Source organism: Hippopotamus amphibius, chromosome 4 (genome assembly GCF_030028045.1).
Source record: "Hippopotamus amphibius kiboko isolate mHipAmp2 chromosome 4, mHipAmp2.hap2, whole genome shotgun sequence".
NCBI classification, from domain to species: Eukaryota; Metazoa; Chordata; class Mammalia; order Artiodactyla; family Hippopotamidae; genus Hippopotamus; species Hippopotamus amphibius.
In genome coordinates this window covers 133,588,609-133,605,175 of record NC_080189.1, presented here as the reverse complement: position 1 = coordinate 133,605,175, position 16,567 = coordinate 133,588,609, and the positions used below count along the sequence as shown (strand labels likewise).

General features: G+C 41.2%; 1 protein-coding gene across 23 annotated transcripts in view; it reads right to left on the bottom strand.

Annotated features, from left to right (window-relative positions):
* The window catches only part of ZNF438 (zinc finger protein 438), a 174,001-nt gene that overhangs the window by 9,497 nt on the left and 147,937 nt on the right, over nucleotides 1–16,567 (bottom strand). For all 23 annotated transcript variants that reach the window (XM_057732900.1, XM_057732902.1, XM_057732914.1 and 20 more), the window contains one exon: nucleotides 4,989–5,072. In XM_057732900.1, the coding sequence (XP_057588883.1) occupies nucleotides 4,989–5,072 (84 nt within the window). The remainder of the gene's footprint in view (nucleotides 1–4,988; nucleotides 5,073–16,567) is intronic.

Genomic DNA, 16,567 nt, shown 5'->3' with positions numbered 1-16,567 from the left:
GATGCATTAGAAGAAAAGTGTGGCAGGAGAAAGAGGGCAAGGCCACAAAAATAGAAAGAAAAAAACCCCAGGAGTTACTCAAACATCCAGCAACAGGCTACTAATACAATACTCATCCAACCATACAGTGGAATACTACGTGGCAAGAGAAAAGAAGCGTGAGTTAGATTGATATAGAATACCCTCCAAGATGTGAGATTTATCGTATGCTATCACTGCGATTAAAAAAAAAGTAGTGAGATACACACAAATCTATTCCTGTATATACACAGAGTATCTCTCAAAGTAAATCAAAAAAACTGGTCTTAGTGTGGCCTTTGGGGTGGAGGCAGCAGGGGAAGTACAGGTCTGAATGAGACGAATGCGTGTTTCCCTCTGAATACTCTCTGTGCCTGGCACACAGGAGGTACTTACAAATATTTGTTGAATGAGTAAAAGGAAAATGAAAGGTTCCCTTTGGATCCGTTTTGAAAAGGGGTATCTTTGGGGATATTGGTGATGGGTAAGTTTGTGTCTGTACGTAAATGACTGTGTCCAGATGACACACAGAGAGGGTCTCGGGTTTTTACTTTCCTTGCCTACTTCATGATAAGAATTGCTAATGATAAGGGAAGTAATCGAATCACCTGAGGTAGGTTCTGCCCCGGGAATCATCATAGCTCATTACCTCCCAAGGACAGCTGAAGCCCTGAGAACTGTTCCTCCCAACATTCGGCTCTTTAAAATAAAACAAGGCAGTTTGCAATGAAGGTCAGTTACGCTATAATAACTACAGGGTTTTTGTTTCTGTTTTCCTTTTTAAAGAAGTTTGAACAATGGGGGTGCTTACAGAAACGGAAAATGCCATTAAGTTTTTCTGAAACACTTAGATGTCCGATTGTGGGAAGTCTCTCTCAGCCATGTAGCTGCAACAGTGGTTTATTCCATCACACATTTACGAGGCCTCTCCCAGATGGTGGGATCTCAAACCCCTCACCTGTCACCTACTAAATTACAGGTTTCATACAACTGTGCACTACACAGTAAGCTGAAATTTCCACTGACATTCATCATTTCTGGAAATCCTGCGAAATTACCCATAACACAGTTAAAGAGACTCACAGGACTCTCAGGCACGAAACATGGACTTTTATTAACTGAAAACATAAAAGGCTCACTCAGTAAAATTAATTTCGCACAATTCTACCACGCAAATACTTAGTATCAGGATTTTAAACAGGGGGCTGTTTTTAATATGTTAAGCATATTAAAAATAATTATTTTGAAGAGTGACGTTTACCACTGGTGTGACTTTGATCTAACTGTGGATTAAAGGAAAATGAAGAGGTAGTGAGTCCTTCTTATGGTCTAGAATCTGTGCTAAGTCTCTTAAATGAACCCTTACGCAAACTCTGCAAATAAATATTATTGTCCCCTTTTACAGATGAACCAAAAAGAGGCTTGAGGAAGTTAACTACGTGCCGAAGTCCACACCACCCAGATCTGTCCCATTCCAATGTGAAGCAATGACCTTCCTCTCCTTTATCTTCCCCTCAAAAGGGGGAAAATCCTTTACAAAATTGCCCTAATTAGCTCCAAAATATAATATTATCTCTGAATTTTAAGGAGAAAAAAATTTGAGATAGAAATGGCTTGTCATAACCCCACACTTTGATTACCATTAAATGATTCTTGCCGACAGCCCACTTATTAGAGAACTGAGGAAAAATTAATAGTCACCTAAAGGTAAAAGCAGATATTCAAAGTTGAGTTTCCCACTTACTATCCATAGGGTTCTGACAAATCCAAAAAAGGTGGCCAGATCTTTGTTTGGAGAAAGTACAACGTGCGTCTTCCCCTTCCTCCTCCATCTCGTCCGGAGGGTCTGGCGGGTGGGTGTCGGCTGCACGCTAAGGGCAGCGGAGGGAAGCTGAGGGCCCAAGGGTACCACATGCCCACAGCTAAGCCAGCCTCATCAGACTGTTTCACAACGCAGCCCCCACAGACAATATTAAGAGACAGGAACACGGGGCAGGCGACTCCAACAGCTACAAACAACTCACTTCCTGATCTCCACCGGCAGGACCAAGGCCTGTGGTATTGCTTCTGAACAAAGTTCTTCCCACTCGACCCCTGGCTGGTTTGGGCACAGTTCCCCATCCTCCCATCTGTGGGGACCCTGGGGCCCGTGGCTAAGCCTGGAGCAGAGACCAGGCAGAGAGAGAGAGGGTCCCTGCTCCTGACACAGGTTCCCTGGCTCCAGGCTCAGGACAAAAGTGCTGCCAAGTCTTGGCCACAAAAGAGCCAAAACTTTTAGGACCAAACTTTGTTTAGGTTTTAGTTTTATGAAACTGAAAGACCCTATTTTCCCTCTTACTGGTTGGCGTCCCCGTTCTCCCTCCTACTTGGCTTTCTAATAATAAGTTCCAGTTGGGGTTCAAACTATTTCCCAGGATGGTCTCTGGTGAAAACAAGTGTGGTAATACCCCGGAGAAGCCTGAGATGAAAGAAATGCCTCAGAACACGAGGGAGCGCAACTTAGTTTTGTTGAAAAACCTATAAACACGTGGAGCCACTGCCCACCCACTGCCCCAGGTGCGCGCAGGCTCTGCGGCGCCGTCTACAGGGCTGTATTGAGTGCTGGTGGGAGAGAGGGCACCGTAAAGTGTGCTGGCGGCACGGGCACAAGGGTTCTTTGTTCCTAAGGACTCAGGATGCCAAGTATCACTCTGCTCCACACATCTACAACACTCAGACCTCCTAGAGTTATTCTACTAGGACTCCAAGTGCAGGAAATCTGACACTGTACAAAGGGAGCAAGCGCATTCCCAACTGGGGATCTTGTGTCCCAAGTCCAGTTGGTCCACTCTCCTTGGCGCACTTGCCCTGCTCTGCTGAACCGTGCTCCCAGCCAGCTCCCTGCCCTCCCCTTCCCTCCGGCAGCCACACCAGGGATGTCCTGGAACCTTCCAACCAGCACGGCCTTTGAGAGCTGTCTTGCCAAACATCCCTTAACTTAGCAAGAAAGGGAATTCTTTTCTGAGCACTGGAGAGCCCTTATTTCCTAGCACTTATCAATACTGTTTCTTTAACATTATTCCAACGATAAGGGGTATTTTATGTGTCAGGTAGTGTGCAAAATACTTTGCATGCATTAATCCCCACAGTGTGCTGAGTTAGGAATTACTTTATGTGCATTTTACAGATAAAGAGTTTGAAGCCAGTCAAGCCTTGGCCCTGGTGACTCCAAAGGCTCTACCCGCTGCCTGGAAGCTATTATGCGTGGTGACAGCCACCATCACAGTCTCTAGTGGCAAGATAATGGGTTTTGGGGTTCAGACGGATGTGCGTTCAGCTGCTGTCTCTGTCTCATAGTTCGGGAAAGTCACTCTCTCAGCCTGGATGTTCCCATTTATGAAGTGGGCATAATAGTATCTGGTTGCTGTCAGGATTAAATGAAAAAAAGTACCCATAAAACATGCCAGGGTAGTTAGTGCCTCCCACATGCTAGATTCTCAGCAGTTTTCTACTTTCTCTTGCCAAGAAATATGAGGCTCTTGACATTTATTTTTGGTGGGAGAAAAAAAGCACAAATCTTGACCGTGAATCGTATGGAAACAGCACTGAATCCTTAAATGGGTATTTCTTTTTTGAGAGGTAAATGAAGGAAGCAGGGAAGAAAAAGCTATTACTTGTGAGTGATGCTCTCAATAAACCTATAAAGCGTTTCTTTCTGGCCTCTCTCAGGCCACCCATTCTGGCAGCTCACTTATTACATCTGATCCAGCCCATCAGGCTCTCTTTCTCCGATTTTTGCATCCTGTTGACACAGTGCTGATCAGATTAACAGTGCTAATGAAGAGAAGGGAACATATGTGCATTGTAAAGAGCAGTTTTCTGGGGACACTCTCTTCTGCTGTTGTTTACATTGAGTATGGATGCTAACTGCTGGGTTCTCCAGGTTAGCAGGGGAGGAAGCAACTCCCCTCACGGCCCTTCAGGGGGTGGGGGTAAGCGCAGGTCTCAGGGGTCCTGTGAGGGATGGGGTCTAGAGTGGGACTAGCCACTCTGGCCGTATCTCAGGAGGATGGTGAGAGCAATGGCCACGCGGTTTCTCAATGCAGGAGAGAAAATACAGGGACTCTCTGAGGCTGGGGGCCGGGCAACCAGAACTTTGAAAGCACTTGTAGATTTCAGTATTCTGCTGGGGAAATCGCTAAGAAGTTTAAGATAACTTTTGTGTAGAAAGAAAAGTTTGGCGCCCAAAGAGGATCTATAGCCCATAAAATTGAACAAATTAGATATGTAAATATGTCACGAAGCAGGGGGAAACAAGCATTCTTCATAAACGAATTTAAAAGCCAATTACGTAAAAGAATAATGGCAATAAAAGAAAAAAAATTACACAGTGTGGTTTTTGTTAAATTCAAGTAGCTAATTATTCTTTTTGGGTCATATAATTAACGTCCCAAACGGAAATTTAAAAAGCTCTATCATTTAAAATACTGTTTAATAATGCTCAATTTCAGTGAATTTCCCCTTCATTTTAACTAAGCCCCCTTTATCAGTCTTCATTTCTGGGAGGAACTATTTTGAATTTCAAGTGCTTCTGATAAAAAACAGTTGAAAACTATGAAATATTCTTATTTTTAACGCACTGAGAAAGATGAAGTTATTTATTTTTTTGGCCAAAAAAATTTGTAATGTGCACAAGATTTTATTCACTATTACAAAGCAGTCAGTTTGGTATCTTTACCCAAATCTAAGAATAACCAAGTAGCACCGGAATTTAACTAAGAGCGAATGATCTATGCGGAATGCCAAGCAGGACAAAGGGATGCTTTATTAAGCCCATTCTCCCATTATTCTTTTTGTTGTTAATGATGCCAAAATGGTGAATGTTCCGTTGAGTCACACAGCTGAAATTGAGAAGGCCTTGCTAACTGAACTTCATCAAGGTGAAAGCAGCAAATCACTTCATTTGACCTCCTAACTCCCGTAACAAATACCTGTACACGTTGTCTTTCCAGGAGATTCAGCCGTCTTCTGAGTTAGCTGTTTCTCAACACGACTGGTGAGCAGGGCAACGTCTCCTGCAAAAGAGCTTTAGTGAGCTACGTCAATGTCTCGGGGCAAGAAATCTTCCGCCAAGAAGTTAAAAATGGACCCCTTCTATTTACACCTTATATTTCAACATCAGTTGGAAGAGTTACATATCTGGGGTGACAGTTGGTGAAAAAAACCATTTCCTTAGTGGGATAAACAGAAAGACAAGGTTTCAACATCAGAACATGCAGTCAGTTGGAACAATTAAACTAGGACTCGGGCAGAAAGTTCTTGCTTTTGGTCAAAATACCATGATTATGAAACTAAAGTGGTAAAGATCACCAATGCTTCAACAGCAGTATAGTTAATAGCAAGGGATTGGAATCACAAAGATATTATTTTTATACCATAATTTCAAAAGTAGTTTTGTTGTATATATAGAACAGACATTTTTAAAGAATGTGCAAATGGCATTTTAAAACATGAAATAACAGTTACACTGCCTTATGGTAAAGTTTTACAGATGTTTTATCTCCACTTCTGATTTATCTTCAACTCACACCGATTTTTGGTTTTTTTCTTGCTGCAAGTCTTTCTATACCTCAGTTTTTATGTCAAATAGTTCATGATTTCTAAGTACAAATGCACGCACCATGTATTTCTTTGTTATGTGGATAATTGTGCCATAAAACTCCTGCTTGGTAAGTCTTGACTGTTCCTCAGTTCTTCAATCTAAGTACATCTCACCTTCACACAGACCACCTGCAATACTGACACTGGGAAGAAAATAAAGAAAAAGAAAACAAAGCTCCAGGCACTGCTGGCACTGAGGTCCTGGGTTTGCAGCAGTTACTTTCATGGAGCTGGCCAGACAGGTTCTCCTTGTGTTCACGTGCATATACTGTACAGATTCTGAGGTGCAAAAACACTAAGGCATCAAAGTTGGAAAGCTGTGGCACCAATCTGGATTCCTTTTCTTTTGAATTCTGCCCAGCGTCTCCTCCATCAATATCTTTATTGTTCTTTGGATGACAACTACATACCTGGCTGAAGGAAACTCTCACCTACGGGTTAGGAACCTGTAAGAGGTTAGCTCCCTATTTTCCCCGAGGGGATAGACCTGCATTTTCTTTTCCCTGAGGTTCTGCACGTTCCTAGGTGTGTGTACTCAGGCAGATACTCCTGGTCCCAGAGCTGGCTTCATGCCTGATCATCCCTGGATACTCCCAGCATGCCGTGTGTGTCCTTCCACAGTGCTTACCCTGATTGTCCCCCCGCCCCCTCGTGCTTTCCACTCCCACTGCCTGCTGCCTGGCACTGGAGAAATCCAACCACTGTGAACACAGGCCATCATAAATGTAAGGCTTCCAGTCTTGGACTGCAGACCAATTCCACAGCCTGTTTCTTATCCTAGCAGACTCCCTTCAGTTCCTCACTGAGCCCAGCCTAGGTTTCTCCCACTGCTTCTCTGAGGTGCCACCCCTCTGCCCCACCCCATCCTACCCCCATGGCTCTGGCGCGCGCTCTCGCGCGCGCTCTCTCTCTCTCCAGTGATTTTTGGCATTGACCTCGCAATGAACTGAATATTTGTGCCTTCCCTCCCCACCCCCAAATTCACATGCTGAAATTCTAACCTCCAGTGCAATGGTATTCGGAGGTGCATAGGTCATGAGGGTGGAGCCCTCATGAATGGGATTAGTCCCTTATAGAAAGGACCCCAGAGACTTCTCTTCCCCTCTTTCTGCCACATGAGGATACACTGAGAAGATGGCAGTCTGCCACCCAGAAGAGGGCTCTCACCAGAACCCGACCATGCTGGCATCTGATCTTGGACTTCCAGCCTCCAGAACTTGAGAAAGAAATGTCTGTTGTTTACAAGCCACTCGGTTCATTGGTACTTTGTTAGAGCAGCTTGAAGTGACTGAGACCTCATGGGGAAGACAGAGGCCACTACCCCTTCTTCCTACTTTTGAACTCTCCTCTTTAATTACACAACACAAATAAGGTTACCTTTTCTGGGGTGGGAGCCACGAAGGACAAGCCTATGGCTCTAAATATACATTCATCTACCTCAAGTCCTGAAACACGAAAGGTGAAAAGATGTGTATCTTAGAATCAGGAAACAGGGTGTTCCTAGCTCTGCGCAGCACCCACACTGGCCTCCAGGCCCCTCTGCTGCCTCAGGGCTCCTAGCATGGGCGAGCCCCCCATGATCAGGAGGCCTTTCTGACCATCCCACCTGAAGGCAGTGCTCAACCCCACGTGCTCACTTGTTTTCTTTATTTGTCCTTCGCAAGTACAGTACATGCTCTCCGGTCCTACTTATCAACTTCTATCTTTCCTCAACCTAAACCTTCAAGCCTCCTTGTGAAGGACAAAAACATCCCTCCGTTAGAAGTCAAACTTGCTGCTTAAGGTACGATCTCACTTCATCCTCCAGCTCTTGAGAGTAACATCTCTGGGCCACAGATGTAGAAACTACATCTTTCTGGCAAGGTCACAAGCTGGTAGGTGAGAGATGGGTTTGAACCCAGTTCTGTCTGGCCCCAGAGCTGCTCTCCTTCCGTTCCAACACCCTGAATTTACGAAGGGGTTTGGCGATGACTCTGTTTATATTGTCAGTCTCCTCCAGTGGCTGTGAGTACCACCGCGTCCATCTGTATGTTGAGAAAATAAAGATCTTTTTTGACTTTTTCCAATCAGAGTGTAGCCATCAGGGGAGAGAGCGCTTCCTTTTTCTAACAGGAGTCTGCAGCACGGTTGCTGGAGACTTACAGGAAATTTAAGATTTTAAGGAAGTCAACACAGAGGGAGCCCCTTTGCAATGCCCTACTGCTTAAAAGCCAGGCTTCTTCCATGGTGGCCTTCTTCTTTTTTTTACACTATTTTCTTCTTTAAATTTTTACTGAAATATAGTTGATTTACAATGTTGTGTTACTTTCAGGTACACAGCAAAGTCATTCAGTTATACATAACATCTATTCTTTTTCAGATTCTTTTCCTAGGTAGGCTTTTGCACAGTATTGAGTAGAGTTCCCTGTGCTGTACAGTAGGCCCCTGTTGGTTATCTATTTTACAGTATAGTACTGTGTATATGTTAACCCAAACTCCATGGTGGCATTCTTTTACAGAGCTTCTGGTGAACAAACCACCAAGGCTTACACCAAAACGTAACTTTTTAAAAGCATCAGTTACACAATCAATTTTTTTGGGGGGGCGGGGAAGAGGGAGGGAATGTTATTTTATTTTTTAATTAATTAATTAATTGGCTGCATTGAGTCTTCATTGCTCTACACTGGCTTTCTCTAGTTGTGGCGAGTAGGGGCTACTGTTTGTTGTGGTGCACAGGCTTCTCATTGAGGTGGTGTCTCTTGTTGCGGAGCGTGGGCTCTAGGCGCGTGGGCTTCAGTAGCTGTGGCACGTGGGCTCAGTGGTTGTGGCACATGGGCTTAGTTGCTCTGAGGCATGTGGGATCTTCCTGAACCAGGGATCGAACTGTGTCCCCTGCATTGGCAGGTGGATTCTTAACCACTGCACCACCAGCGAAGTCCTACACAATCAATTTAATAACACTTTTAGGTATTGACTTAAAGATGTTTTTTTTATGATGAGCAAAAATGAAAGAAAAAAATCATTACTAAGGTTTTATAATTTCAGATATAATATAAATTTTCCAGATTTTTTTCAAATCCTATTCCACCTACTTGCAAAACTGAGGTCTCTGAAGAACATTAGGACTGAATGAAAAAGTCTGAAAATGCTGAAAGAATTCCTAAATTCCTCATTGTGGTAAGTCTTGCCCCTTTAGGCAACTTGATAGGATACCTGAGAATTTTCCTTTTTTGGTTTTTGGTGGTGGGGAGTTTGGGGGAAACAAGACAAGTTGCATTACATGTAAGGAAGAGAGCAGAGGTCTGGCTTTGGTTCTTTCACTTACTACTGAAATAAGCCTGAGTGAGATCATAACCCTTACTGGCCTTAATTTCCTCCTTTTATCAGGAGATTATTAGACTAGAGCATCATTTCTCAAAGTATGGTCTGCCAACCTGGGGAGGGTTCCCACTCTCTCTTTGCATACTAGTAATAGGATGTCACTTGCCTTTTCCACCCTGCTGACCTCTGCATGTGTTGCGTTGATGGGGCAAAGGAGGTAACTGGGTAAAAGTGAACTCAGGCAGTGACAGCGGACTGTCTAAGCAGCCGTATCCTTTGCCACCATACTCACAGTAGAACCAAAAAGCGGGATGAAATTTTAGTTCTATGAAACCTTGATCCTTACAAGCCTTTTAAAAATTTTGCGTGATGACATGGTGCATCCCCCCAGAGCACTTCAGTTGCACACTAAAGCGTAGGCGGCCCCGAGGAGCACTGCTCCTGTGATGGTTTGAAGCTGAACTAGCTGCTTTTTCATGGAATAACCATCATTACTTGAAAGAACATCTGACAGGCATATGTTGAGAGAACATGTTCAGCCTTGGGTATCTGACAGACATTTTCTCAAAAGCGAAGGAACGAAGCTCATCATTACAAGAGAAAACATCTGGCAGGAGCCACAGCCAATGATAAAAATCATCCTTTCGAGCAGCATTAGAATTTTGGAAAACTTGACTCCATCACCAGGAACTTGAAGCTTCCCTATACTCAGTGATTTTTCAGATGAGACTGGTGGTTATTTTTTTTATATATAAATTTACTTATTTTTATTTATTGGCTGCATTGGGTCTTTGCTGCTGCACGCGGGCTTTCTGTAGTTGCAGAGAGCGGTGGCTTCTCTTGCTGTGGAGCACGGACTCTAAGCAAGCGGGCTTCAGTAGTTGTCGGCTCAATAGTTGTGGCTCGCCGGCTCTAGGGCACAGGCTCAGTAGTTGTGGCGCACGGGCTTAGTTGCTCCGTGGCATGTGGGATCTTCCCAGACCAGGGATTGAACCCGTCTCCCCTGCATAGGCAGGCAGATTCTTAACCACTGTGCTAGAGACTGGTGGTTATTTTAACCAATATGATTTTTAAAATATTGTATAAAATGATGTATTTAGAAGACCCGCATGACTCAGTAAACTAAGACTCAAGCGTAAGACAGACCAAAATGTAACCGAATACAAGAAGTACACTGACATGGTTTCCACCTTCCACATTACCACTAAACTGTCAGCCTTTACTTTCTCTGACTCGTTTAAACTCATCTTTAGTTATCTGACACGTCTTGGTGTAGCAGCGCAGAAAAATACCCACGATTATCTGAAAAGGCTATTAAAATACTCCCTCCCTTTCCAGTTACCACAAAGCTGGATTTTCTTCAAATACTTCAATATAAACAATATATAACAACATATTGAATGCAGGACTGGAGAGCAGACTCCTACCATTTTCAGTGGAGCCAGACTTTAAACATTTGCAAAAAGCATAAATCTTCTCACTCATTTTTCTGCTTTGGAAAATATAGCCAATTACACAAAGTATGTTATTTATGTTAAGCTGCAGTGAGATTGTTGTTATCTTAAAATGAATTCACAAACACATGTTTTTTCAGTTTATAATCTCAAGTATGGTAAATCCCAATGGATACAATTGACATAAACAAATATCCTTTGAGTCTTCAATAGTTTTTAAGAGTGTAAAGGGGCCTGAAACCAAAATGTTTGAGAAATGCTGACTATAAAATACAAGTGTCATTAGTTTAAATATAATTTATAAGATGTTCCAGCTGTTTCAAGATTCTGATTTTTTTGTGTTTGTATGTGAATGCGAATAGAACAAAAGCTGGAAATGTCTTGCTTTTGGTTGATAAGTTTTTGTTTCCTTCAGCCTTCTCCCTCCTGAGAATATAATACGGCAGATCCACAAAACAGAGCTGTGAAAATAACGTGTATAAAGGTAATTTATCCTAATAAAAATATAAATTATAATAAATATCACTAATTGGAAATGGGAGAATACAGCTTAAATAAAAATTTTTTTGATTGACAAAAATAATTATAAATATGAAATGCTTTGGAATTTATTTTACTCAATTTGAATTTATATTCATGGAACATCTTATAAATTATATTTAAACTAATGACATTTGTATTTTCTCCAATTTTAAGAAATATCATAAGATTCTCTTAATAGTATTATAATCTTTGAAAAAAAAACAGGGCACTGTTTTTTTCAGAACTTTTAGCAAAAGGCACTCAAAATCACTTAAAGTTACTTCATCAAAACCAAAATAATCATGAGTTGCTGTTTCTAACATAAGCTGGATGTTGGAATTTCTGTAAACGTTTTTAGGGTGTTGGTCCCAATTAATCTAAAGACAAGAACAATATGTTTACTCTATTCAAAGCACGACCAGAACTACGAATTTCTATTCTTATTAGCAGTAGACTTTCAGAAACATCGAATGCCTAGCCTATACCTCTGGCTTGCATAACAGCATCTAAATACTGCTGTCAAACTTCTTTCCTCTTATCCCCGCTCAGCTCGTCACACCAGCCATCTGCATAAATAAAGATGTAAGCATCTGCTATATGGCAAATGGTCTCGGGGGCAGATGTTCCCATCCTTGTGCTCACGTTGCTGGGGCCGCATACATTATTTGAACAGATGTACACAATCTGAAAGTGTTGGGTCCCACGGTGAGATGTCTCTAACTGCTTCCTATCAAAGTACATAAATGCTGTTTGCACCTGCATTTATGTTAATGATAGAAAGGCAGCAGGGGTCTGACAAAGTGAGATGTGATGCTATGAAATATATTTACATGGTTAATTGGAGTTTCTGAGAGACTCTGCTGCCGAGTGGCTACAGGGACACTGATGAAGGCTCGAGGAGATGATGTGATGAGTGGCCTGCTTTTTAAGCAGTGGGAATACGGCCACGTCAAACAATAAGGGTACTCATCAACTGAATTTACTAAAAAGAATATTCTAGACTCTAGTACTTTATCTCAAACAGAAGAAGAACTCCCAATATGAGGTCTATCTGATAAGGTTTAGGCCACCCAAGTCATTTCCATTTTGTTCTACGAGGAAATTTCTATAAGTGTGTGTGTGTTTTCCATTTGTACTTCTGTCAACAGCATAACATATTAATACTCATAGCAGTATTTTACAGAGGTTATTACATTGGAGAGTTCCAATTTCCAACATTAAGGAGTTAACCAAAACCAGCTTGAAAATGTCAATTTGTACTGGTCTACAACACAACATGGTACCAAAAGGCCAAGAACAGCATTTACACCGCTAGTTAGGATCAAAATGTTTCCATATGAATGTCACATATTTAGAAACATAATATTTTGGTAAAACATAGGGAAAGCCCCCCCTCCCCCCATGAGGTTACAAAGCCACCGAACCACTAAGTGCAAAGCATCAAATTACAGTGGTTCTCCTTGCTACTGTGTACTAAATGTGAGCACTGCAGAGCCAGAGTTCACACTAAGAGTTGTCTTTGTAGCTTTACTGAGCTAAGAACTTGTGGCCACTTTCAAATGATATATTTATTACTTGATTAACTTGGCACTGATAATATCAACTTGGCACAAAGTTATTATATCTGAGTTCCAAAAGAGCTTCTATTCTGCAACTTATTCTGAATGTATATTTTGCTGTAAGAGTTTACAAACTGCATTCACATGTGGTTGATCCTCACTTGCAGATTCTATATTTGTGAATTCACCTGCTTTCTAAAGTTTACTTGTAACCCCCAAATCCATGCTGCTGGCACTGTCGTGGTCATGTGTAGACACGTACAGGCAAAAAATCTGAGTCACGTTCCTGGAAGTGGTCTATGCTCTGCCGTGTTTCAGCTCCCATACTGTAAACAAGTGTCCTTTTTGTAGTCGATTTAGTGACACATTAAAAAAATGTTTTTTCCTTTCTGTTAGTTATTAAGCTGTTTAAAATAGCCCTCAAGCATAGTGCTGACACAATGTCCAGTGTCCCTGAGCATCAGAAGGGTCTGACGTGCCTCATGGAAAAAATACATGTGTTAGATAAACTTTGTTCAGGCATGAGTTACAATGCTGTGTCTGTGAGGTCAATTAATGTCAAGGAATCAACAAGATAGTGAGGTGTCTTTCAACAGAAACACACATAAAACCAGGTTCTGTATTGACAGCTGATGAAAATGACCAGAGGCTCCCAGGAACCTAACTCTGCATTCCCTTAGGAGCAACTGTGCAGTATTAGCTAATTCAGTGTTTGTGATGACTTTACAGAATGTAACTACTGCAAATGATGAGAATCAATAGTACCTCATCTCATCTGACTGTGTCAGGGCAAAATTGTTATCCCCATTTGAAAGATGAAGTGACCGGGGCTCACTGATTTAGTCAAGATCACAGAGCCTAGAAAGAAGGGCAGAAGAATAACCAGAGCTCAAGTGTCCACCTCTTAGCTTGGTGTCTTTCCCCAGGGTGAGAGGAGAGGAGAGGAAAGGAGAGGAAAGGGGGGGAAGGGAGAGGAGAAAAGAAAAGACAGGGAAGGAGCTTAGGAAGTAGCTCTAATACCATGCTCAAAGAGTGACACTTTACTTAGATAACAAGACAGTGAATCATTTTTATGTTAAATTCTCATAAAAGGTCAACTCCTGCTTGGATAAACTGCCCAGTTTTACTCATCGAAACTGAGCTATGAGAGAGTAGAGCTTAGTTTGGTTTTCCTTTCCTCCTCTTTGCTCCTTGCTCATTGCCGCTCCAAAGGCAATAAATATTTGTTAAATGAACACACAGACTTGACAACTTCAGCTTGGTGTTTCATTAAAAAACAAAGATTAGCATCTAAGTAATATGATTTTTTAAAAAATGTTTGAGAATTTAAAGCACTTTTAACAAAATTTAATATGTATTTGAGAAACCACTACATGCCAGGGTGCTATAAAGCCTGCCAAAGACAGAAAATCCATCAAGAAGTTTACAAAGAACCTAACGGACACTAAGAGTCTAAAATAAGTCAGATCATTTTCCTAAACTTAAAAAAAAAGAATATTATTAACTAGCTACCCCAAGTGCTCCTTGAGTTCAAAAATGCTATATTCACGAATACCAAAACGTGTGTGTCTGTAAGATCTAAGTAGATATTTTCATGTCTATAAGACATAAGAATATATTTTTAGGCTGTGCCACAATTATTTTTAAAGCATTTCACTGAATTGGAAAACCCAGGCTGTTTTGTTTTTCGTTTTTTGTTTTTGACAGCTGCAAATATGAATTCACATGCAGACAGTAATGGCTATGGCTTCACAGGTAAATAATGCACAGGTCTTGAAAATTAGTAGGCGTTGTACAGAGCACATTTAGCTAACTGCAATGCTTCCAAAGGGGGTCATTAATACCCACTGCTTCTTGCCTCAAAGCATCTGCCATTTTCTCAGCTCCATTTATTCATATTCTCATTGAATAAAAATAGCACTCACAATTTGATAACTACATTTAAACAATACAAATGTTATGAAAGAGCTGAGAAAAAAATGTTACAAGACCTATATGTAAGACCTTTCTACTCACAGCAGACTTGCCTAGAAAATGGCAAAACTGAATTGCAAAGCTGGCGAATGTCTAAGAATTCTGAATGACTCCAGCAAAACAGACACTCCCTGGGCCAAAGACTCTTTCCTGACCAATGAACAGTGGGACTTGTTTTCATTAACTGTGTGGGGACCTGACATCCATCCTGCCTTCTCCAAGGTGCGCACTTGAATCCTTATTGGCACAACTGCAGTCAACTTCTTCCTGGCACATAGGAAACATACACTGTCCCTCTAAGAAAACCATTTGGCAAGCCTGCTCACTTGTGTGTTTCCTCATCTGGCAACTAAATCAATGTCTTTGCATTTTCCATCACTGTGGTGGTTTTCTTTCCTTCAACAAATTTAAAGTGGAAGTCACAATTGTAGGTGGCCTTACCATGTTGTTTTCATGCCTTCCCTCCCAAATATGGTCTATCACTTGCTACAATTTGCTGTTTTCCAAAACAAAATACATGTCCTTATATTTTTATTTAGCTTACCATTTGAAAACATCAAACAAACGAACAAAAAAGAAAGCTGTAGGAAAACAAATAATCCTCTCTCGACATCCTGAATGCATGAGAAGACAGAAAATTATAACAAAATAAGTCTGAGGAACTTCTGCAGATTCTGTAAGTAATACTTTCACACAGAAAGGGATAATAATTAAACTATTATAATAGGGGAAAGCTTTCAATATAGTACAAATTATCTGAGTGATGTTACAATGTTAATTTCTTTATCCAAAGTTAGGGAACATTTAAATAGAAGGCACTGGAACTTCTAGTTAGTTTCCTCTAGTTCTTTCCTAGCTTTCATCTACATCCCTTGACCCCTAACCCCCACATGACTGACTTCTACACGTGTGCTCACATCCTGAGCAAACGCCACCTCTTGTTGTGTTTCCTGACCAGCCTCAAACTTCTGGCTCAACCAACTGTTCTCCAAGGATGTCATACTCAGGTCTAATACAGCACTTGTCCTGCTTTATTCTGGTTAATTTCACACATCTGCTGTTCTACTAGGATCTTGTGTTTTGTAAGAGGGTAGGCTCTTGTCTGATTTCTCTTTGAACCCTCATAGCATCTGGCATAGTTCTGGTAAGTATTGCCTTGGTGATTGTTAAATCTGCTTCCACCGTATGAAATTTTGTTAGAAGATAGTACATGATGCCACGGATTTTCTTAAGCCCCACAACTCAGCTGTGATGTCCTACCCGAATTTCATACGTTAACGTGTATAGTGTGTGTGTGTGTGCGTGCACGTGCACTTACAAGTCTGAAATTCAAAAGGACCATAAATGAGAGACAGCCATCAACAGTTCATTAAATAGATCACTCAGCATTTAATTAATAAATGACATGGGAACAGCAAACTTCTCGTGTCCCATAAGTGATTATATTTGATGAAAGAAATACAAACAAAATCATAATTTAAAAATCTGGAATTTTTCTTTGTTAAAAAATATTAATAGTGACCCAGGACACACAGAAAGCATTTGATAAATGAGTAAATTAATGAATAATGGGGCAACTCTTAGGCCTCATATTTTTCCTTACGCATATAATTTCCCATGATACAAATTCTAACTTCTGCCTACTTTACATTAAAATAGCTTTAAGCATTCATATATGTAATTAAGCACAATACATTTGATCAGAGAAGAAAAAGAAGGATCTAAAAATAGATTAGAGATCTTCTTTATAAATTTACAGTGTTATAAATTTACAGTGTGAAGCGGGGGACAAACAGTGAGTTTTAAATTTTGATGGATCTAGGTTCAAATCTTAGCTCAGTCACTGCACTGGCTGGTGACTTTGGTAGAAGAATCTAATCTCCCTGAACCACAGAAATAAAGACTATACTGAACATTGTGAGCATTAAATAAAACAAAGGATGCAGAATTGTAGGTAGAGTGGCTACTACACTGAGGCACTTGATTAATTGAGCTCTTCTAGTTAATATCTCTCTTTCTCTGTCAAATTCTGGGTTTGGGGCTTAAGCATCTTCGGTCCCAGGAAAGAGTGATGAAGAACTTGCAACAGCTACTGAATCC